The sequence below is a fragment of the Panthera uncia genome (genome assembly GCF_023721935.1).
Source record: "Panthera uncia isolate 11264 chromosome B3 unlocalized genomic scaffold, Puncia_PCG_1.0 HiC_scaffold_1, whole genome shotgun sequence".
Lineage (NCBI taxonomy): Eukaryota > Metazoa > Chordata > Mammalia > Carnivora > Felidae > Panthera > Panthera uncia.
Window position 1 is genome coordinate 66311091 of NW_026057582.1, and position 24779 is coordinate 66335869.

Sequence of the window (24779 nt, forward strand, 5' to 3'; positions counted from 1 at the left end):
TTGTATGCAGCAAGGAGACCTCAGAAAACTCCATAATTCAGAACGTATAGTCCATATTCTAACACCCTCATCAGCTGCTCCACATAACTCCATCCTTTCAACTCAGTTTTTGAAAATTATAGACATATTATGAGATAATTTATTATGCTTCATTATTATGCTTTGTCATTTATACATGTCATGTCAGGCAGGCAAAATGTAATCAAGCCTTTCCCACCCTGTCCTATGACTCAAGACCTTTTGCTGTATTTTGCCTGTTATACTTACGACCAAAAGCATGATGTTTATAGCCTAACTTACATTGATGTGAGTTTAGGTTTTAAAGAATAAACTCTGTGAAACTCTATTCATCACTAGTTATAGCTTTGCAAACTTTGTTCCGGTGGCATGAAGTAAACTGGAAATCAAAGTTGAATTAAAGAGAATTAGGAAAACTTCATAGTATTCTTATGCTGTCAGTCCTGAAGTACACTTCTAGACACTTGCAGGTTCCTGTTGTTCTTGCTCAGCCAGAGAATATTTGGGGAAATAAAGGTTAATCTATAAACCTCCTGGAAAATTCTAGATACCTGTCTAGTGATTCCACTTTGTTCAGCCACTGTTGTCCCCTGAAAATTTGGGGTGGGCCATTGAGCCATGTGAAAAAGATGGAGTGGCTTGGACTTGAAATACTGGAGTAGTATTAATTTGTTTTATCTCCAGACAGCCTTGAACCCACCCATGGATACTCTGAAGGGATAACAGGAAAGAGACAATGCATGATTGTTTTCTAGGGAAGAGCACAAAGGAAAAGATAAGAGTGGATAGGATATGAAGTGATGTGAAAGGGCTCTTTCTCTAAAAAGACAAAGAGTACAAGAGTGGAGGATATGCAGAAAATTCAGAATGATAGAATAGGAATAGGAATACATTAAGTGAAAAGTACTGTTTGTGTTTTCATGAGCGTGGTCATCAAATTGGAGACTGTAAGACCTAGATTAAAGCAAAATGCTCTATTTAGCATTTTTTTCAAAAAGACTAGACATTTGGATCATGTGATCTCCAGAAGTGGTTTATAAAAATGGAAGAGTTTAGTTACCTCACAGATGAGAATTCCACAGTGGATTGTCATCCTTCTGTACTATCTCCAATCCATGGTGATTCAGCCCTTTCAGTTTAGATTCATCTGGGTGTGATGAATGGATGATCCATAGAGGCATCCTCACCATCCTAACCGTAGAGAGTAGGGTGATTGGAATCAGGACTGGCACAGATATGTGATTTGGACCCATGATTATTTAACCTGAGATTTCTAAATAACCATCCCAACAAGCAAATCCCTTTTTGAATACTTACAATAAGTAGCATAGTATAGTTTTAAGTCTTATTTCTCTGTAGAAACATATTTGACTGAACATGAGAAAAACATATGCTGCTTAAGAGCCGAATAGTTTTTTTTTTAACATGTCTATACATATGAAAATTTTATTTTATATATTTGATAGAAATTTAATTAAATGCTTTGTTGAGGAAACTGAATTATTGGTATGTCTGTACTTATATGTTTGTCTGGATCTGTTAAGTACATGTTAAGTTATACGAGGAAGAATTTAAGGAATTAAAGAGCCAAACAGTTTTCAAAAAACATTACAATTCAGTTAATTGTAGAGCATGCTTTGAATACTCATTGATACTGCAGAGTTCATCTAGCACCTACAATCTCATTGTTTATGTTAAAATATTTAATAGTTTTTGTGATATATATGATAGACTTATATAACTTATCAGGACTAATGCTTTGTACTGCTTCATGTTTGTTTTTCATTGGGCTTGTGCCTATAGGACATCAGCACAGTATATCAAATTTTTCCTGATGAAGTACTGGGTTCTGGGCAATTTGGAATTGTTTACGGAGGTAGGTTAGTTCACTAGTATTTTTATTAACTTGGAGTTTTAGCTACTTTATGTAGAATAACAGTATCTCCAATAAAAACATAACAGACAACACTGTGTGTATATATGTTTGTGTGTATATCTATCTCTGTGTTTTACCTTTTTCAAAATTTCTCAAGATAGTCACTGTTGGGAAAAAATGGGTATTTTTGTCTTCTAAGAGAAATTTTTCTACTCCTAAAACACTTCTTTTGCTTACATATTGACAAACTCTATCTATAATACTGGTTAGATGTTGGTTTATTTAGACAAAATATTGAGAAGCATGGAAATTATAATTTATAAACTAATTACTATTTAGTATTTCCTTTTAGCATATTAGATGAGAACTCTACAGAAATCCATTCATGTAACTAGATAAAATAATTTTTTAATTCTAATATTCTTGACAATGTACGTATTCATTAAGGTTATCATTTTTAACATTTTTGAAATGAAAGACTATATTTTTACCTTTTTCTTATTGTCAAGCTATTTGGTGAATTTATTACTTTAACCTTTGCTGTTCTAGATTCTAGCCAGTTCAGTTACATTCTTCAAGGCTTTAAGAAACATTTAACATTAATGTTTTACCAGCCCTATAAAATGCCATCATAACTTCCTGTCCTGGATATAATCAGTTAAAAAATCATCTTTTTTGTGAGGTGGGAGTGCTCTGAAATTATCACAGTGTCTCACTCAATATTATTTATGGTAGTATAATATTATGCTTTTTCAGTTAAAAACTGATTAAGTTATAGTCTGTTCTAAAAAGTAATTTTAGAGGTGCTTGGCTGGCTTAGGGTATAGAGCATGTGACTCTTGATCTTGTGGTCATGAGTTTGAGCCCCACGTTGGACATGCAGTTTACTTAAAAAAAGAAAGAAAGAAAAGAAAAAAAGTGATTTTGATTCTTAAAAAATGCTCAAATGATTTTTTTAATGGAAAACCTACCATAAGTCAGCAGCCATTGTGCTTTTTGTTGCTGCACAACAGTGTAACAGTACTACACAGAGTATTGCTCTACATTGTAATAATTGCTTACAAAAAAGGAAAAGTCTTGCGAGTAGAGCATAACAAATATGCACAACTGCACATAGTGTAGGGGTAAGAAATGAAGCTAGGGAGACCAGATAATTTGTAATACCCAACACTAAAAGAGCAGGCCCAGGAAGAGGCCTCCACAAAGAAACTGAAAAGTTAAGCCTAGACACACAGGGGATGAAGCAGATGAGAACAGCTATCAGAAGAAAGGTCAAGTACTATAGCAGCAGAGGAGTAGAGACAAAAAAGGCTCTGACCTTGAAGATTGTAGAAAGTAAAATGGCTGAGTTGGAGTAGAGATCACAGTGCGTCAAAGAATAAGTGGTGTTAGGGAAGCAGAGAATGTGAAAACAAGACAATCTGGTAGTGAAGGGAAGCAGTCCGAAAGGAGTCAACGGGAAGAGAGTGGGGTAGAGCGGGGAGGAACACCAGATTTACAACAAATGTTGGAACAATTGAATCTCAGTTTAGTTTGTATGTGAAAAAACTTGAGTAATTAGGTCGACTTCCTGTTTTCATGTTCATATTTATTTACTACTACTGTATTCTGTATCTACTACACTATAGTAGTATAGAAGTGAAGAGCTTGAGGGTGCCCTGTAGATTCCCTATAAGGTTTGTTGTGAGAATTAAATGGGATGTAATGTATGGAAAAGGCCTGTCATGTGATGATGGTGATGATGATGGTGATGGTGAAGGTGAGTGTGTATAATTACCTGGGTACTGTGTGTACCTTACATATCTTATTTCATCGAATGCTCACAACAGCCCTACCATTGAAGATGAGGAACCAAAAAGTCAGAAAATTTAAATTATTTCTCAAGGTCACAAAGCTAGTGAGAGCCAAGACTTTTTATTCTTTCCATTTTAATGTGCATTAGTTTACCAGGACTTTAAAATTATACTTTCTTAAGGAGAGCATTTTGCTGGTGGTATAATATTGTCCATATTAAGTAGTTCAATATCCTGTTTCTAAAACACATATTTTTGTGAGAAAATATCAGGCTGTTGATAGGTATAGCTTTTAATGTCCCACTTTTTTGTTCTAAATTGTGGCTGATTTTATAGTACATATTTGATTCAGAATAATGGAGCCAAGAAATGAAATCTTGATGGATATAAGTTGGTGCTCATTAGAAATGTTAATTTATTCAGTGAAACATTTTTGTAATTCTTAAAATTATCTTTATAAATTCTGGTGTTCTTTAATACATATGATATTTAGTAACATTATGCTAATATTTCCCCTTTTCATTTTAAAGGAAAACATCGTAAAACAGGAAGAGACGTAGCTATTAAAATCATTGACAAATTAAGATTTCCAACCAAACAAGAAAGCCAGCTTCGTAATGAGGTTGCAATTCTACAGGTACTTCTTTGCTTTTCTTTTGGAGGCTCTAAAATATTCCTCCAACTTCTTCAAAACAAAGAAAAGTTATCCAAATACCTGGGGCGTAGATTTTTGGGAACACTTTAAAATAACTGGAAAGGCAGATCAAGCATCGAACTACTACCTGTGTAGTATCTTTCCTGAGTCTGGGCAACATTTGTTCTTTTTTATGTATCTAATTCTGGATTTTAATACATTATTAATGCTCATTAAATGGATAATGTTTCAGCATTTGCTCATTGTGGACATGCTGAACCATTTTGTTTCACATTGTAAATGACCTTGTCTTCATAAACATTCCACCGTTATGCTGTGATAATTGTATGAATTGAGTATGTAACTGTCAGCATATCAAGTAAATGAGTAATGTATGCCTGAGATTCAGATCATCTTGGTATTGTTAATGTCCTCTTTGTCTCTCAAAGTAAGCCTTTCCCTTAATATTGAGCATGTTCCTTAACTCCTTTCATTAACAGTCATCCCTTTTACTTTTTTTTTTTTAATGTTTGTTTATTTTTGAAAGGGAGAAAGAGACAGAGAGAGAGCATGCAAGCAGGGGAGGGGCAGAGAGAGAGGGAGACACAGAATCCAAAGCAGGCTCCAGGCTGTGAGCTGTCAGCACAGAGTCCAACATGGGGCTCGAACTCATGAACTGCAAGATCATGACCTGAGCCGAAGTTGGACACTTAACCGACTGAGCCACCCAGGCACCCCAATCCCTTTTTCAAGCCAGAATATGTTAGTCAGACATATTATGTGGTATATACAATTTTTTGTAACTTTTAAAACTTTTTCCACAGACTAAAAGGAAATTGAGCAACTGTTTGCTAAATGTGGTCAACCTAGCTATTCAGTCTAGACAGTTAGGCCATTGATAAATGGCCATTTTTTTATATAACCACCATAATTCTCTACTTGTTGTGCAAGCTGGTCATAATTTCTAATTCATAGCTTTATTGAATAATTTTCATTTGAACATCACTAACAAAGCAAAACATATTGCATTTCTTCACTTGTTTCATTTAACTGCACTTTATTGAGTTTCATCAATAAAAAGTTGAAGAAGATGCAACTTCTGCCCTAAAGGAGTTCATGTGCATGGACAACCAAAAATAATGCTTGCTATATATAGAAAAATAACATAGACTTTTCTGGGACTAAGAATTTCTAAAGATGGTGTTTTTGTGCTTCTGAACAACTATGTAACACAGAGAACTACCACAGTGTTCTCTGTTTTCATGGGGAAGATGATAACCACGGCTCTGAAGATGCCAATTCATAGATTCATAGCTTGGCGTTTGCTAATCAGTTACCGAAAAAGATTTTTTTAGAAAATTCTTAACTTGGCAACATTGAGCTGTAAGTGACGTCTGAAAAGTTAGTCAATGACATCTTGCCAACCCTGGCCCCTGCCGTCCCCGTCTCCCCTCCCACATAGTGTCCTGAAGGCAGATCCTTTGCAACAGGCCAACATCCAGACTGGCATGTGTACAGAGACATTTATCCTTCCTTACCAGACATGAGGGAAGTTTCTTGGTTAACATGGCTCTGTCACTCTACATTTTATGGCAGTGGCAGAGAGTGACTAGATCAATGTTGAATGTCTGATTTTCTGTGTCTAGAACCTATAATTGGCTCTCCTGAGCATGTCTGTATGTTATCAGCTGCTGATTCTGTAGTAAGGTAGAAAAATAAAATACACCTGAGCATAAACTGCCTCCCATTTCCTCTTCTAAAAGAGTGGATGCAATTAACAACTCAGTTGCAATAAACAGGCTTTGGCAACATTTTCGTTACGGGTTTCTAAAAAAAAAAAAGTTTGGTTAGGTTGAAAGTCAAATTCTGCCCCTTGAGTACATGAAGAGTTGGAACAGTTCTTATATTATGGCCTGAAATCTCAGAAATGCTCATTGCTTATCACTCCTCCCCACTGGCCCTAACCAGTCTTCACTTTTTTCATCAAACTTGTATTGATTGAGTACACATATCACGAACTAAGTACTGTTCCGTGTCCAGTGGTTACAGTGGAGGCAGAGACACACAGATCCTTTTTGTCATGAGTCTTAGTTTGAATCACTCGGCTATGCCTTCCGTCAGTCAGATGTTTGCAGCATATTTATGTGTTGAATTTTCAATCACATAGCATGTACTATGTGTCTTATTAAGGTTTGGCTTAATTATATGCACATATTGGATTCAGTAGTTTGTACTTTATCATAAAGTTGCCAATTGGTTCAAAATTTGTTCATCAAAAATAGGGAACTCATCCTATCTTCCAACTGAAACAAATGAAAAAAAAAAGTTTGAACCTTTTTACCAATTGTCAAATTTATCAGCTTCCCAGAAAGATTATAATTCAATATCCAGAGACAATGATGTTTAAGTTCATATCATTGATATATAAATGCCACTCTCACCTTATTTAAAAATACAGTCCACTCAAACCCCCTCACATCCATACCCCTGTACCACTGTTAACTCTGATCTATGTTTTTTTTTCTTCCATAGCACTTAATTGCCTTCTGGTCTGTTACAGAATTTCATTTGTTGTATTTGTTGTGTGTTTCTCACCCCAGCCCCTTCACTAGAATGTGCACATCTGGAGGGCAGATATCATGGTTTCACTTACTGATGTATCCCAAACACAAGAATTTTTTCCTGGTGCACATTACGTGTTTAGCAAATATTTGTTGAATAAAATTGTACAGAAACACCATCCTGTCACATAAGATGGCATACATAATATCCCAGTAGGTAGCAGGAATCTGGTCCACATTTGCTATTAATGTTTAATTGGTTAGTTAAGAAAGATTAACTATGGTTAATGTGGTTAGTTCTCTGAAAGCCCTCATTGCCTCATTTTATATTTTTATTAAAAGTTAGAATTCATCTTTTTGGACCTGAAAAGACAAAGCAGTAATGGGGATAGAGGGTGGGGGTTAGAATTCTGACTCACTAACTGATACGTTCAGACAAAGTGCCATGATCAAAGTCACCTGGATGGTGAGAAAGGTTTTCTTCTACTAACCTTATGGAACAGAATTCCATCCCTCTGGATATAAAAGTGATTCCTGGAAGCATTTGATATCCTCTGCCTTGTGGTTCCCTACTTACAAAAGCTGGAGTCCTCATTTATGGTTGTACCTGGAGTTCACAAGTTCTGCCCTGTCCCCTCCTCCTGATTCTCCAGAAGTGGCCATGTTGACTAAAGTGACTGATGGCAGAAATTCCTGCCCATGCAGCTCTCCTAGTCCTCTGGTCAAATGCTAATTTGTTTCTGTGGTTTGTAAAAAAGCTCCTTAGCTTATAGAAGACTTCAAAGTTGTGTAACTATGGAATATGTGAAAGAATTCTTTCTTTCTCCATTTTCTCCTTTCTATATAACCTAGGTGAAGACTTTCCAAAATCTGATTCAATTGTTAGAAAATTAAGCTCTTCAGATATCTTTAAATAGTTGAAAAATTGAGGCAAGTCTGAATCTTATGGCATAGTTATTATCCCTTACTTATATCATTTAGAAGAGCTGTGTTTTCATTAGATGTAAATACTTCATTATTATTACTATGTTTCAGAACAATGTTAATTAACGTAGATGTTAAACATTTCATAAAATCCCCAAGGGATCCTACTTATATTATTATTTTAAAAGTTGTATCTTGATTTAAAAAAAAAACATGGAGAATTTGAAATTATTTTTTCCTATTCATGACAACAAAAAAGAATAAAAAAATTGTTGTTTAATGATTAGGAATATCACAGAAAACTGACCTTTACAAGGAGATGAAACTTTATCTTAAGAAAACTTAGAAACTTAAAAACCTACAGTAAATGATATTGGTATGATATATATTTAATGTACTTTATTAACACAGATTTGTTCAGTCAGAATTAAAACACAAGCACTTCTGTTTATGATACAAGGTGTGAAAGCATTTTGCAATTTAAAAATATAGAATACATAATATAGAAAAAATACATAAGAATTTTACAGGCCATAAGTTAAATATATCCCTTGCACTAACCTCCAAAATTACCTCCATTATTCTGGTTTCTCTATTGGGAGGCACTCCTCTTCTCATTCATGTGTCTCTTAACTTCAAAACAAAACAACAGCAACAGTCAAGTGTGGTTGGGATTTGTCTGGGCTGCCTTGCACAGCTGCATCCAACTCTCTCTTTGGTATGGCAGCTCTGTTAGATTTGTGCTCTATTCTTTTCATTCTTGTTCATAGATTTCCTTGTCTTTGGTTTCCCTGCCTTTCTTAAAGAAAATGCAAGGCCCTTTGCCATCCCCTTGTTTTCTTCCTCTGCCTGCCTATCACCCTTTGGCTGTTTTTCAGTCTTTATCTCAGTCCTTGCAGGGCATTGATCATTTGTTCCTTTTTCAAATCTCTGTCCTCACTCCCCCCTGCACTTATCAGATCCTGTTTCTCTTTCCCTGCTAGTCCTTCCAACTTGTCTTCCTGAACTTCTCCTTTCTTTCATCTAAATGGCCCATACTAATATGGGACTCATTCCTGAAGTGAGGTCATCCACTTTAAGGGAGTCCTCTGTCATCCCTTCCCAGGTCATTCCTTAATTGATCTTTTGAGTTCTGATCTTCCACAGGCACTTGAGTCTCAGACCTTTGACCTTAGGACATCTCCACTATGGGCCGGTCTCACCCCAAACCAACCAGCCTAGAACCAAACGCTTAAACCTTAATCATTCTTCCAGGTTCTAAGGCAAGAACCCTTTTCTTCAATTAATAAAAATATTAAGTCCATCAGCAATAACTGTGAAATACTTCCTTTATACAAAGCAAGTTACTGAGCTTCTGGCCCATGTAAAAATGAATGAAACCTACCAAGTTTCATTCTGACTTCTATTTGGGCAGTCAGGTACAAGTAACTGCAAATCGTGTTAGCTGTGGAAATATAGTGAAAGAAATCACGGATTATGACTGAGGCCAGAATGTTGGAATCAGGGAGAGCTTCCAAGAGAAATATAGCATTGATGAAATCTTGAAAGATTCATAGGTTTTTATACCCAGAGAAATGCTGGAAAGGGCTATTAGGCTGAGGGGCTACCTTAGTAAAATAAATATTCTATGACAAATGAGTAGAAAAATTTAGATCATTTTGGAAGAGTGGCCTTCAAACATTTTTCATCATGTATCTCAAAAATAATTCTAAAAAAAAACTTTGTAACTGTTTGTGTATTTTTAAGATGACAGCTAGAACTATTTTGTCATATTTTAAAGAGTTTTAATTTTGTACTATATTAAAGTATCAATATTTAAAAATAAAGCTATTATAGAACTCCTTTAAATGTATGCATTAGAATCTAAATGTCATAGACATTTGATATTCTTTACCATCCATTTAAAAAAATACGTGAATGTGCATTTCTTTAACAATAGTATAATTCACAACATTCCTTGTTTCCTTTGCCTATATTTCACTTTTCCCACAAAATTATATTCCATTGTAATGTGTTTTTATACCTGGAAGTCTTTTGTTGGTTCCTTTGCATAATTATTTACAATAAAAATAAGTATATATTTAAAATTTCTTGATTAGCACACTTTAAGTGTTTAAAACATACTTTTGGATTAAGTTATAATTATTAGTAAAAGCTTTATTCTGTAAAATTTTATCAGTACTTCTTAAATAAAAAATAAAGTGTTACTGAAAGTATACTATTTATTGAGATTAATTTTTTAATTCAGTTCATAAGTTGGTGGGTGTTTATTACTTAGTGTTTGAGTTAGAATTCAGCAATAGTTTTCTTTTTTTTAACTGTAGGAGCCACTTTGTAAGAGAAAACAAACAAAAATGGTGGTTTATCTTCAGAAATTCATTTCAGTCCCCTCTCCATTAATAAATCCATTAAATCTTCTTGAATTTTGGTGAAAGTGTGAATTAGAAATTAAGTTACAGAAGTATTGATTTCCATGTTAGTGTCAGTCACTTCAGACCAATATAGTATTTCGAATTTTCTCTCTACTTTTCTCCCTGAGGATTTTTCTTCCTATTTGGAGTTAGTGAGAAGTATCCATTGTAAGGGAGAAAAATTTTTATGAAAAGAAACATCGCAATAGAGAATTTAAAAGCTATATGGCTATTCTCAGGTCTGTATTAGAAGATAATTTGTGGACTGGTATGATTCATTCATTCATTCCTCATATATAACTGAGGGCCCACCATGTTCCAGGCAGCAGGGATACAGATATAAACAAAACAGATTTTCTTAAAATTATGCTCTGTTCCCATATCTCTTAAAAATCTTTCTGTTCCACAAGAGTATAACTACTTAGGAGACTGCTGTTATGAGTCAGAGTGCGCAGTAAGACCAGGAAATGGATTTCGTGTGAGTTCATAGAGAGCCTTACATATTGTGCCAGGTTGATTGGATTTTATTCTGCTTGAAATGTTTTGTTTTGTTTTGTTTTGTTTTTAAGTTATGATCAAAATAACATTTGGGGATGGTATATTATAGAGAAAAAAGTTTGACGACAAGAAAACCTTGTTAGAGGCTATTTGCTCCTTTCAACTGCTAGTGACGAAGTGCCCCTGTTCCTCGTCTTTCTTTCTACACATTTGCCCTAACTTCATCCTTAACATTTCCGTTGGCACTAGTCTAGACCAAGCTTTTAAATTCATGCCTTGATTACTGCAACAGGTGATATTCTGATAGCTTGGCTCCCCATCCCCCAATCCCACTCCATCATCATCTGCTGGCCCTGCCTTTTCTCTGGTTCATCTGAAGACCCCAACCAGATGAGTCTTTAGTGGTTTCCATCCTATCCCTCCCTAGCTTAGTAGTTTTCTTATTTCATCAAATCTATTTTTCCTGTTTTTTTTACATCGTAGGTGATCATGCTGTACCTTATCACTACTATTCAACTGAACCTTTCATTCCTCTTTGAATTATTGTTCTCATCATTACTCTTAACCTCTGGCCATTGCTCAGCTTTTAATTCCAAGGCTGGATGCCCATCCTGGTTTACTTGGTTTATCCATGTTTGATTGACCTTCCAGATCTCCCAGTCTTGTGCTGTTTTCCATATTTCCTGTTTATCTATGGTTTCTAGTCTTCATATAAAGTAACATTTATTGAATACTTCTTATGTAATAATTAGATCATAAACGAATTTGAAGGTCTCAGCAACACCTTGTTTTCAGCTTCCACAATGCCTAGCATGGTAGTAAAGACTTTATAAGTAACCGATTAACTTTTGACAAAATGATCTTAAATCACATACTGTATTTTCTTAAACTCTTTGTCAGGGCCTTTGTCATAATACTTTTTGTATGAATCAATAAATTTTAAGTTCTAATTTGAAAATTGTGGTATTTGTTAAGGAGGACGAGTTTGTAGAATAGCTGCTAATTGTTCCTGATGTTACAGGCTGTCTCAAAAACTGAATCCTGGGGGAAAAATTGGGCTTTGGGTGCAAAGAAAGGCAGAGAACATATCGGAGTGATGCTTTTAAATACAGTGGAACCTCAAGATCAAGAGAGGATTTGATAACATAGAACAACACTGTGGTGGTATATGGGTTTAGAAATAGACTGAGCTATAGGGGAAGTCCCACCAGTTAGGAAGCTGAAGAATCGTCAAGGCAATTTGTCATGGTGGATGTCATAACAGGTAGAGGGGACACTGAGATGAGAAGACTTGCCACAGGCAGCATTCAGAAATCTAGACAATATGCTGAGATGGGCTGTAAGATCATATTGAGGAGACTGAAGTAACACGGACCTTGAAAGCACACCAGTTAGAACATCAGGACCCCAGTTCTAAATGGATTTGAGTCCACAGAGAGTATTCAAGCAATGGATACTATAGTGTTTAAAGAGCATGAGGTCTAGAATCAGATGCCTGGGTTCAAAGCTCAGACTTTTTATTTAAGAGTTCTTAGGAACTTGGATAAATTACTTAAGCTCTCTGAGCCTCAGTTTCCTTACCTAGGAAACCTTGTAGAGATGTTGTGAGACTCAGATGTGATAATTTTGTGGAACTCTTAGCAGTGCCTGGCATATAAGTAAGTAAAGGTGCCATACTTACTAGGTGTTACTAGTATTGCCACAACTAGGCTATAGAGTCTAGCTTCTAGAAACCAGTTCCTGTAACTTGTTGAATTCCCTACATATAGAACCTAGAAACATTATTTCATCCTAACAAAGAACATGGTTGACTCAGAGCCTAGACTGGGGCTGAACACACTTTAACATATGCCTGGCCCCTGATGGGTGCTCAGTGAATATTTATTGAACACATTGTCTAGCCATACTGAAGAAACCAAGGGAATACAGAATTGCAGAGCATGCCAGTAGATAATAAAGCATTCTTTACCATTTTGTCTAAAAACGTCAATGTGTAAGTAAATGGCTTTGTTCCCTTAGTCTAGAAGGATGATCAGGAGGTGGAGAAAAGATGATCATGCTAGAAAACCAGAAAATAATATTGCCAAGTGTGGGTGGGAAAAATGAAAATTTTTGCAAACTGGTAGTTTTTAAAAAAATCATGAAGGAGTCATTTTTTTTTCTTTCTCTAGAGAAAAATATGCAACATTTGAGTATCTTTTCTTTTAGTGTGTAGGAAGAGGTTAGTTTATACTTCTGTTGTTTCATTGAATATGTTTATTATATTTCTTAAAATATTTCTTTCTGTTTTATTGCATGAAGAATTTTCATGAAATTGTTTGTTCAGATAAGACATGTTTTGCAGCTCTGATAATCTTGTTATCTTCTGCACGTTCCAAAAAATTAAGCCCATTGATTATGTATATACATATCTAACATGGAGGAAAAAAGGAAACAAAGATCTATTATAAGAAAAAGAAAATGAACTTAGAGATTTTTCCAAATAGGTATCCTGTTCAGTAAGAAGTTAGTCAGAATGAAAACTTAGTGTCAAAAAGTCAGGTTCCAAGTTAAAACTCTTCCTTCTTCTCTCTCTCTCTCTCTCTCTCTTTGTGGTGGGGGGGGGGGGGGGTAAATCTTTTTTTAGCATTGATTTCCTTAATTATGAATTCGAATTCATCTGACTTGCTGTGCTTACTTTGCAGGAATGTTTTGGGGAACTAAATTAAATAATATATAAAATGTTTTTTAAATCAGTGTTTCCCAGTGTATTTTTGGAAGAATACTAGTCGGTCCGTCATGGAAGGGGATGGGGGTAAAGATTCCCTCATTAAGACAGTTTAAAAAATATGTGTCTTATATCTTATATTCAGATCATCCCACATCTTAGAAGTGAATACAGTCTTTCACTTATTAAAGATTCTGAAAAGCCCCATGATTAAGAATTTGTTTAATTTTGAGAATATATCAATGAAACACATTTTGCTACAGAAACCTTACACAAATGTGAAATGTCACCATTTGACCTGTTTGCCAATAGTGTCTGTCTTCTGTTGCTGTTCAGTAGACCCTGTATACTCACTCCACTTCCTATTATCTGGTATATAAGGCATCAGAAGGGTTATGTGTCTGCACAGATCATTTAATGCTATAAGAGAATGTTATGCTTTCTGGAGTGCTGGCATCTAAATATAGAAGCTGGGCTACAGTGTTATGATTTGTTAAAAATTACACTTTAAAATCTAACACCAAGACTAGATTGGATTTATGCATTCATGTTTCTAGCCAGATTAACAGGAAATAAAAAAAAGTGTTGCAGATGTGTCTCCATTGCCATGCATTTGATAGCAAGTTGAAAAAAATGCAGATATTTGAGCCATTTTCAGCTATCATATACAATAAACACATCTTGATTTACAAATTCCAATTTTTCTATTTTAACAACCATACTTTTAATTCCTGCCTTTCCTCTAAACACAAACTGAGTAATAGCATGGAAGAAAGGGTAGGGGGTCATACTTTATGGGTGGAATGTTACAAACACTGTTGTTGTTGTTGTTGTTGTTGTTGTTGTTGTTGTTGTTTTTTAAGACATTGGTCATTTGTTAACTTTCTATCTTTGAAGTCTTTGTGTTGGCTCTTTTTACCTAGTCAACTTGAAATTGTGGTCTTAGTTGGGGCTTAAGGGTTAAGTACGGGAGTACATATAAGATCATTTCTGTGTGAGAGTCTTTCCTGAGTTCTCCTGATAAAAATCACCCCCCACCTCCAAATATCAGTATCAAATTCAGCCATATATAAATATTAATTCCAACAAAACCTCAGTGTATCAATCCAAATTACAGGCTCGGGAACCTGGATTGGGATTTTAAAATTTTCCATGTACCTTGAATTTGAAGGGTTCCTGGTGATGAATGGAAAATATCACATAGCTTTATACTACTTATATCTGGTGAGAAGTCAAGAAAGGCTAGAAATGACATAAAAGATGATGAGAGGTTTTTTTGTTTTTTTTTTTTTTTAAGTATTGTTTTCTGTATACTTCTCCTTCCTCTCTGCGTTTAGCTGCTTCTCTTCTTATATGGAAAGGAGAAGACACATTGTATTTATCATGTGTCTGCAGCAACCCTGGAGTCTAAAGCTAGATTGGAGCATTTCCAGAATTGATGGAGAAGAATGACTGACAGAGGTATAGACAGGTTTATGGACATACATAAATACAAAATCATGCATCAGAACTCGGTTGATTTTCTTGCTATGCAAATATTGAATTAGTCCTTTTTCTTTTCTTTTTATTTATTGGGCAAATGTTACTTAATAGAATACACAAGACTTAAAGTTCATTTAAGATGAGAAAAATGTTGTAGTAAATTGTGCATTACAAGCTGGCCACCTGCAAGTTTCTCTGTTGAGAGCCAGGCAAGATACAGGTGTATCTTTTGTTTTTGGCAGTTAATGAAGATACTTCAGCTTACCATTTCTCCCACAAAATTTTGGATTGTATTAATCTAGCATCAGTCTGTGCTAATTACTGCTACAACAAAAGTAAGTTGCATTCTAGTTCTGATGGGTGGTGTGAACAATTCTTACCAAAAATTATGTGAATGTTTCTGAGTTCCGAAGGTCCAGTGGGTTAAATTTGATTGTGGCCCCATTGATCTAAATGTTAGCCAGTGGTATCTATTTACAAGAAGATGGATTATTACATCTGGTCTTGTTGTTAAAGTCATATTGCATGCATTTATTCCTCTGACAGTGTATGTTAGCTTTATTTTGTTCTAGACTGTCATCAATGTACCTTTCTAAAATTTTACAGATTAAATTTGCCAGAAATGCTTAAAGATAACTACTAAAATATGAGCCCATTTAAACTGTAGATTTTTGGCCAGGTGAACATGAAATGGGCATACATTTACACACCACCAAGTAATCTCCATCCAGAAGACCTTTCACCTAGTGTAACAAAGTCTTCTCATGGTTGACCTCAGAGTGGATGCATCTCTGCCATCACTGAGGTCTAAAAATATGGCAAGAAGAAAGATGGGGGAGGACAAATTAGAAGGTTCAGGTTAACCTATAGCCTCTGTTACATGAAAGGCAAAAGGAAATTTTCTTTTCTGCCACTAACTGTAAACTTTTAGGTATCAAACTAGACAGAGAAGTGTGGCCCAGATCTTGTGAAAATGACAGAAAATGTGCCTAATGACAATATCAGCTAACCTTTACTATGTACCAGGCATGATTCTAAGTATTTTATATACATTAAATAACCAAGCCCTAGTTACATTACAGAATTAGACACATTATTGTGCCATTTCACATACAAAGGAATGAAAGTCAGTGGAATGTGCAGACCTGGAATACAATCTGTAGCAGTCTGTTTCCAGAGACTGTGCCTCTGAAATTAGGCTCGCGGCCTTGAGGCTTTCCTTGTGTTTGTGCCTGCTCTGAGCGAAAGGAAAAACAAAGAAAGGGAAGGGTGTCCCGAGGCCTACTCTACACTAGAAGTTAGAAGTACAGTGATCTTTATTACCTGAATGGCCCATTTTCATTGCTTTATTTCTCACTCTTGGGACAATAATGAAATCCTAGGAAATTAGGTTTTCACAACTCATGTAAGGGAGGGTTGGCATGGAGGGAAAGGGATAATGTAGGAGTATCCTGACGGTGGCCTTCTGCTGCTGCTGCTTTAACTTGTCTCTTGCTGGTGACTCTTGCCTTTGAGAATGAGCTGATACTATGAAAACTTCCTTATTGAGAGCTAGATATAAAGTAAATACAAATCACCTAAATAGCATTAAAATTTTGTTTCTTCCTTTCAAATATGTTGAAATATTTACCAGAGCAGTGGCCAAACTTATATATTTTGAAGGACTGGTGCTTAGAAACCACCAGGATGTCTTTGTCATTCCCTCGAGACTTTAGGATATCATTTTTCAACTCTTACCATTGGTGACATCTCTGATATTCACAACTGTATTATTGGTGTTTATCATACAAATCATTATTTATAATGATAGTAGTCATTGTCAGAAACCTGACATTGCTCACTAGCAGATTCAAGTGAACTCACAATGAAAAATTCATGTACTGTATTTTTATATGAAGAGAGAATATCAACATATAGTCTATTTGATGCAAAATGTGCTAGCTAAATATGTCAGGTATGTATCATCATCTCTTCAATAAAATCACTTAAATCTTAAAGAATGTTACCCATGTACTGAAAAGTAAGGAGATATAGGAACTGTTCATCTTTCAATCAAATTTACAAATTTGTGCTGGACATTTAATATATACCAGGCACTAAGCTTACATGAACTAGGTGTAAAATTGATAAAATGCAGGCGTTATGGAGCTTATAGTCTTACAGGTAAGACACATAGGCCCATCAATAACTAGGTATGATATGTTAACTGTTAAGAAAGAGAATTTAACAAGGATTGAAGGAAGAGGGTTGCAGAGACATCCAGGTCAGACGGTGGGAGTCAATGAAAGCTGCCTAATAGTTGAATATTCATATCAGACAAAATGGTCTGATTCAGGCTGAGAGAAAGTGTGTATGAAAGTGTAAAAGGGAGAGAGAGAGGGGTACTTGTTCTGAAAATAATTACTATGACTAGAGAGAAGGGTAGATATATAGGGAAGAAGAAAAGAAGCTGGGGAAATACTTGGATAGGAGGAAGAGAAGTAGCTGATGGTAAAGGGTCCCATGGGCTGCGCTAAAGGGTACATCTCCTAAAGCTGGTGGTGATTCCCTTATGAGCTAGAAGCAAGATGGAATGTTCAGAATCACAGTGGCAGCCCTTTGAGGAGTGCACTAGGGGCTTCTGGGTGGCTCAGTCAGTTAAGTGTTACACTCCTGATCTTAGCTCCAGGAGTGGGCTGGAGGAGAACAAGACCTAAGACCAGGAGATCAGTTGGGAGGCTGTGGCCCATCCCTAGAAGAGAGATAAGGCTCAAACCAAGGCATTAATGGTGAGGATGAAGGTGAGGCATCAATGTAAGAGGAATTAAGGGGATGAGCTCTAAAACTGGTCATTGGAAGTGAGGGGGAAGAGAATGTTAAGGATGACTCTCAGGCTTCTGACCCAGATGGTTGGCCATTTACCAAGAGAGGAAACACCACCAGAAGACTAAGTTTGGGTGGAAAGACACTGATTCTGTTGTTGAACATCTTTCATTTAAGTCGACATACCTAAAAGACAGTTGGATAGGTTCTGGAATTTATGAGAGATAGCTTAGCTTCTCTTACCAATTTTGGTATTATCTTTACCGAGTCTTCTTATAATCACCTGGTTTCTACATTGACTTTTTTAGCCTCTCTCAGGGAATTACATGCTATTTCCCTTTTATAAAGTATCAGGTGATTGTGATTTCTAGAGGCATTAAATGAAGCATAAATTGTAAGAGAATGTGATTGGAAAATGGATAAGATGTCCTCATTTCTCAACACTGGCAAGTGGGCAGTAATGAGGATCAACAAAGTCATTGCCACAGTGCTTTACCTCTGAGAAAGTTACCTTACGTCTCCATGAACAGTGCTGTGTAATGAAATATTCTTCCTTCCGCTCTGCATGCCATTTAGAATTTAGACCTTGGACTTATCACTGTTAAGTTTATTTCTTTCTGTCTCATTTTGAACTAAAACATTTAGGTATTTGATAGAAAACTAGTCAGAAGTCCCCATATTCAGGCTGTATTCCTCTTAAACAACCTGTTAAAAAGATGTGTTGATTCTAATTCTCCTCTTTCCCACCTCTCATATGTTTGAGTATAATAATCCTAAAGGTAGAATAAACAAGGGGAAAACATGACATCTTTAACTAATCACAGCTAAATATATGAAATGAATATTTTAATTAGAAGTAAAGAATATAAGTACCAATGAAATATTGTTGAACTTGAATCTGAAAAGTGTAACCTAAAATAGAATGTATACACACACTAAAAATGTTAGTTAAATTTTTATTTCCTTTCTTTTAGATAAAATATCATAATTTTTATGAAAGCTTCTGCTTTTAGTGACTAGTTTCCATTGATTACATAAGAATTCTCTAGGCAACTTGAATCAGGAAGATTTTTGTCTTGATCTCCAAATGGTATTTCCTCCAGACTTCAAAATAATTTATATTCACCCCATGGATATGTCATCAATCTGTTAAGTGTGAATGGACACTATTCTTTCCTGTACTTGACCAAATGTTTCATTTCCTGAAAATTAAATTACTTAAATGCAACAAACAGATGGTCAGAGAGTCCAGTAGTAGCTTACTCTGCCATGAAATTTATTATCTGAATTCTTGAGGTAGGCCTGAGAAGTTAGCAAAATTCTTTCTGGCTACTAGTATGCCATGGTTAGTGTTAAAATCATCAAGCCACTTCTAAGTTAATTTGGTTACTTTGTCCATTAGTAGGAAAAGTTGAAAAGTTATTTCATATTTTATACAGAAAAGTAAAATTGTGAGCAAGTCATATGGACCACTTGGGTTGAAACTTATCTTAGAGTTACGCTTCAGTAATTAAAAAGACAATATGAATTATAAATGGTAATAGAAAATAATGGCTTGAATTTGTTTTATTTCCACTCTCCAAATATTATTATCTTTTTAGGCTAAAGACATAATTATCAGTATAGTATAGAGAATTTGGATAAATAAGTCATGACTCTTTCTATTCTCTTTTCTTCTGTTACTGTCAAATAGAAAAACAACTTTGGTCATTTGGTTCAATGCAAAAATTACAGCTCACGAGTAAGCATCTATGATGGCCTTGTCTCAGCTACATATGAAAAACTTTAAAAATATCAACTTATTATATGTTCTCTCTGCAGAAAAAAGAAAAAGTCATTTTGCTCTTGGAAAGATTTTTCAGCTACCACTGAGGGTATTCTTTAACAAATCTATAAAGCATAAGGGTTTTTATAAAAGAGCAAGGGCCAAGTGCAACAAACCTATTAGTCTAAACTTTTCTAAAACATTTCTTTTTCCCAGTTGTGTATACACGACTTACAATTCAGCGCTTTTATTGAACTTTTTAAAATCTGTATACCTAACTCTATTCAAAGTCCTTTAGTTAAAATAGCAAAATTTTCTCTTATCCTTTCCATAAAGATGCTATTAGAGGACATTTTAGAGTCTTTCAGAGTTTACAGTGAACAAGATAGTTGACAGTGAACAGTCTTCATTAATCCATTCCTTACTTTTGGCCTAGAACGTTCCGGGAGTACACCAAATAGATAAACACATTTAAGTCCTCACCTACGTATGGAGGCTTGTTAAGTCATGTAACAGAAGAGGGAAAAGGGAAAAAGAATGGCTGAATGAAGGACTTTAGTGTTTCTAAGAACTCCCTCTCTTAGAGACATAGAAGTAGAAGCACATGAAAAGCAACACTGCATATATATTTGGCTACTTTAGCCAGGAGAGTTTCCTGGCCATTTTCTGATTCCCTCTTCTCCCTCACCCTCCACAGTCCAAACCAGGGTAAGCAGAAGCAGCAGGCTGAGCCACTACAACACCACTTCTGTTCTCCCCTGCCCTTCCTGAGCCCCCTTTAACCTTTATCTTCTTCTCACAACAGTTTCTCCTGTGTCTACACATGGGAGACCCCCTGCCTTGCTGCTACTTGCTTCTGTCAGTCTCCTGCTTTCCTATTCATTGTTCTTCCTCCCCACCCAGTCAATAGGCCTGGATCATTTAAGAGAGCCAAACGCTCCAGAACACTGCTTAAATGTTTGAAGTTAGATTAAATAGAAGTCTGTTCAGGGGCGCCTAGGTGGCTCAGTCAGTTAAGCGTCCAACTTTTGGTATTGGCTCAGGTCATGATCTCATGGTTGGTGGGACTGAACCCTGCACGTGGGGCTCTGTGCTGACAGCGCAGAGTTTGCATGGGATTCTCTCTCTCCCTCTCTCTCTCAAATAAATATTGTGTTTTTTTGTTTTTTTGTTTTTTTTTAAGAAAAAAGTTCAGAAAATACTCAAAGAAGAAGGTACACTTAGCACATCTTATGGTGGACTTGTTCCAGGAGGGTCATAATTCAGGCAGGACTCACGTCATTCTTAAAGCCTTTCCTGTCATCACTGATTTAAAACAGGACAGCTGAAATGCCTGGAGACCCAGGTGCTGGTCTTTCCATTCAGTGTGGCTCCTCTCTCAGGAAGGGGGATGGCAAGACAATGTGACAGGCTACGTGCAGGTTCGGGAATGAGCAGTGCCATTGCTGGTTTTCCATACTGCATATCAAGCACATTCATGCATTTTTTATCTGGAGTTTCCCACCTAAGGATCTGGCACTCCCATAATGCTGAAAGCCCAGCAACCATCTGGTCTTATTTGTAGGCAGTAGGGACAAATAAAGTAATAGTAGTGACAGTGTGAGCTCAGTTAATCCCACACTGTCCATGTGCTTCAGCTCTGACCAGGAGAGAATGTTTCTGGAGGCTTGGTCTATCCTGAAGTAGACAGATATGACCAGCTAACAGTGTGACAGTTTTAAGAACAATGACCCCAGCACTCTGGAGGTGAAAGGCTTTGGGGTAGATGTGTAGACATCTGCTCGGACCACATCCAGAAACTTACTATTCCGTGATCGCATTGATGCTACATGATTGGGCACCAAGGCATCGGAACCAAAAAGACCCATCAGAGATCTGAGGCAGAGATCAAAATGGCCAAAGTAGGAGAAAGGCATCCTGAGAGACAGGATATCATCATGGGAGCTTCTGCTAGCCGTGGCCTGGCTCCGTATGCAGTTAATGCCAGGCATCCCTTACCATTGGGTGGAAGGTTGACTACGGTGCACTCTCTCCTGCGGCCCATTCTGCTGCTCACCTCCCCATATCCATCTGTGAAGTCTGAATACTGAGCCACCTCAGGTTTCCAGTCATTTGTGAAATTTTCATTTTATATATACACTTTTATAACTAAAAATTTCTTTTCTAAAATAAAGCTTTTTTTTTTTTTTGCTTTTTTTTTTTTTCTGTTCACAGCTATTAGCACATTTAAGTTAGTCCCTGATTCTTCTTTAGGTAGTTTGTGTTCATGATGATTTCTTCTTTTTTTTTTTTTAAAGTTCATTTTTTTAAGTTTATTTATTTATTGAGAAAGAGAGAGAGAGAGAGAGAGCAGGGGAGGGGCAGAGACAGAGAGAGAAAATCCCAAGCAGGCTCTATACTCTCAGTGCAGGACCCAACACAGGGCATGGGGTTCGAACTCATGAAATGAGAGATCGTGACCTGAGCCGAAATCAAGAGTCAGACTCCTAGCCAACTGAGCCACCCAGGCTCCCTGATGATTTTTTTTTTTTCCGTTTCTCATTGAAATATAAGTGGAGGGTGCCTGGGTAGCTCAGTTGGTTAAGCCTCTGAATTTGTTACAGGTCATGATCTCATGGCTGGTGAGTTTGAGCCCCACATCGGGCTCTGTGCTGACAGCTCAGAGCCTGGAGCCTGCTTTGGATTCTGTGTCTCCCTCTTTCTCTGCCCCTCCCCTGCTTGCACCCTGCCTCTCCCTCTCTCACTCTCTCACTCTCTCTCTCTCTCTCTCAAAAATAAATAAATATTAAAAAAATATAAAAGAAATATAAGTGGAACATATAGTAGTTCTTTTAAGTTAGCATTTTTTGTTGTGCACAGGAAAAAAACAAAATAAAGATTAGATGATCAAAGGCTTGGTTGATGACCCCACAGCAACATTCAGATTCAAGCATCATCACAAGGGTCCATCTAATGTTAAGAGTAATTTTACCTGACCTTTGTGACAATTAACATGTCAAGCGCCTGGGCAGCTCATTCGGTTAAGTATCCCACTCTTAATTTCAGATCAGGTCAAGATCTCACAGTTTTGTGAGTTCGAGCCCAGAGTCCGGTTGTCAGTGTAGAACCTACTTGGGATCCTCCCTCTCTCTCTGCCTCTCCCCTACTCACACTCTCTCTGTCTCTCTCAAAATAAATAAATTAATTTAAAAAAATCATGTCAGGCCAACTGCAGCCTGTCATTAGTCATTGCTTTATTGTGGAAATATTTGTTGAGTGCTTGAGAACAATGCAGGACCACCACAGAAGCCTCATGGTGCACTGAACAAATATGCGCTCAATAACTTTTTTTTTTTTTTTTGCTGTTTTCCTGGCAACCTAAACTCTGTGTAAGAGCTTTGGTAGCAAACTACTGCAGCCTCCAGTAGCAGAGCAATTCCAAAAGGTTTTGACTAATATGCTTCATCAGTGCCGTCAGATGCACCACAAGTATAGATTTCATCTTGTCTACGTTCACTTTCTCCCGAGTGTGTAGAGACGGCCCGGTATGCTTATTTAGTATGGTGTGCTTAATACTGGAGATGATCCTAAGAAATTACAGATTTCTCAATATGGCATTCTAATTAAAACCTAATTAGCAATTCACAGTGTTGGAACTTAGGTTTTCCAGCATAGAAAAAATAATTTCACTATGCATAGAAAGCAATGATATATTTTTTGGAGACATTAGAATTTCAAAAATATAAGGCAGCACATGTGGAATTTAGAAATGTTAAGAATCTGAAGTGTGGGGTTTCTCCATAGCTTTAAGCTTGAACAGTTTTATATAATCAGTGAGCTTGCCAAACAGTATCAAAAAACTCATTTTCTTCAAGTGCTTTATTTATCTTTAATAGAACCTTCATCACCCTGGTGTTGTAAATTTGGAGTGTATGTTTGAGACGCCTGAAAGAGTGTTTGTTGTTATGGAAAAACTCCATGGAGACATGCTGGAGATGATCTTGTCAAGTGAAAAGGGCAGGTTGCCAGAACACATAACGAAGTTTTTAATTACTCAGGTAAGAAATCAATTAGAGTCAGAAAAAAAAAAAAAAAGATAATGTTCAATATCAAATGTTATCACTGCTTAACTGCAGCTTCCTAGCCTTGTTTAGTCTCTACGTGCAAAGTCTGAATTACACTCAAAAAGTTGCAGGGGCTTATAGTATTATTTCGTTTGTATCTGTGGTCTCCAGAGTCCAGTATCCCAAGTGAGTAATGTGTATGCAGGCCCACGTATTAAAAGTCCTCGTGAAATTTTAAATTGCACAGTGACTGAGTCCTGGTTCTTTGAAAACATTCAAGAATGGGTATCCCTGGAAGATATTATTGACAACTGTTATCTGAACCTGTGTTGGATGCTGTATCAATACCATCATATGCTACTTTTTCCACTGACGTTTCCTTAGAAACCTGCTGTTAATTTAGCTCATTTCAGTGACGTGCGTGTAAAGAAGCTTAAGTGTTCATTGTGAGTTTTCTCATGGCCCTTCCAGTTTATGTCCTAGTCAAAAACATTTTGAAATGAACTAACAGACCAAAATAAAATCATTGTGGTGACTTTCTTCTTTACAGATACTTGTGGCTTTGCGGCATCTTCACTTTAAAAATATTGTTCACTGTGACCTCAAACCAGAAAACGTGTTGCTAGCCTCGGCTGATCCTTTCCCCCAGGCGAGTATCAAAGCCTCTCCCAGCAAAGCCAGCAGCTCTGGCTCCCCGGCAGGATTCTGCCACCTTTCATCCTCAAAACCTTTATTTGTTTCAAGTTTTACCTGTTCATGTTCATCCACTTGTTTCCTGGTTATATTTTCGGGACTTCAGTTTTGTCCCTCTGGCTTCTTAGGTCAGCCTGCCTTAGGCAACACAGGAGCCTTCTCAGTGGGCTCTGTTACCTTCTGTTGTACCCCGATCCTGGCGTGCTGGCAGTCCTGTGTGGAAAGCACAGGCCCGAGAGGGAGAACACTGGAGTCCCGGGGACATTTAAGTTTAGTGTTGTTCTCAGGGACCAGGGCAAAAGTTTCTGCTTTCCCCCAGCTCCGAGGATGGAAAGCAACTGCATATCTTCCCATGGAATCATGACTGAAGTGACCTAAGTCCCTGAACTGACCTGACTAAGCCGCTAAGGCAGCTGTCCGCCTTGCTTCCTTGACATCTTCACGTCCTGTCTAGGTTCCCACACAGAGTTAGTTTGGAGGAGTATTGTAGGTAACATGGCAAGCCTCTGTGCTTATCCCTCAACCTTTCTTTCTTTCTTTCTTTCTTTCTTTCTTTCTTTCTTTCTTTCTTT

The 24779-nt window shown here is 36.7% G+C and overlaps 1 protein-coding gene across 1 annotated transcript in view; it reads left to right on the forward strand.

The window, feature by feature from the left end:
* Positions 1 to 24779, forward strand: part of PRKD1 (protein kinase D1) — a 327609-nt gene that overhangs the window by 282164 nt on the left and 20666 nt on the right. The window contains exons 12-15 of the mRNA XM_049612962.1: positions 1822 to 1894; positions 4218 to 4324; positions 23347 to 23508; positions 24065 to 24163. Of these exons, the coding sequence (XP_049468919.1) occupies positions 1822 to 1894; positions 4218 to 4324; positions 23347 to 23508; positions 24065 to 24163 (441 nt within the window). The remainder of the gene's footprint in view (positions 1 to 1821; positions 1895 to 4217; positions 4325 to 23346; positions 23509 to 24064; positions 24164 to 24779) is intronic.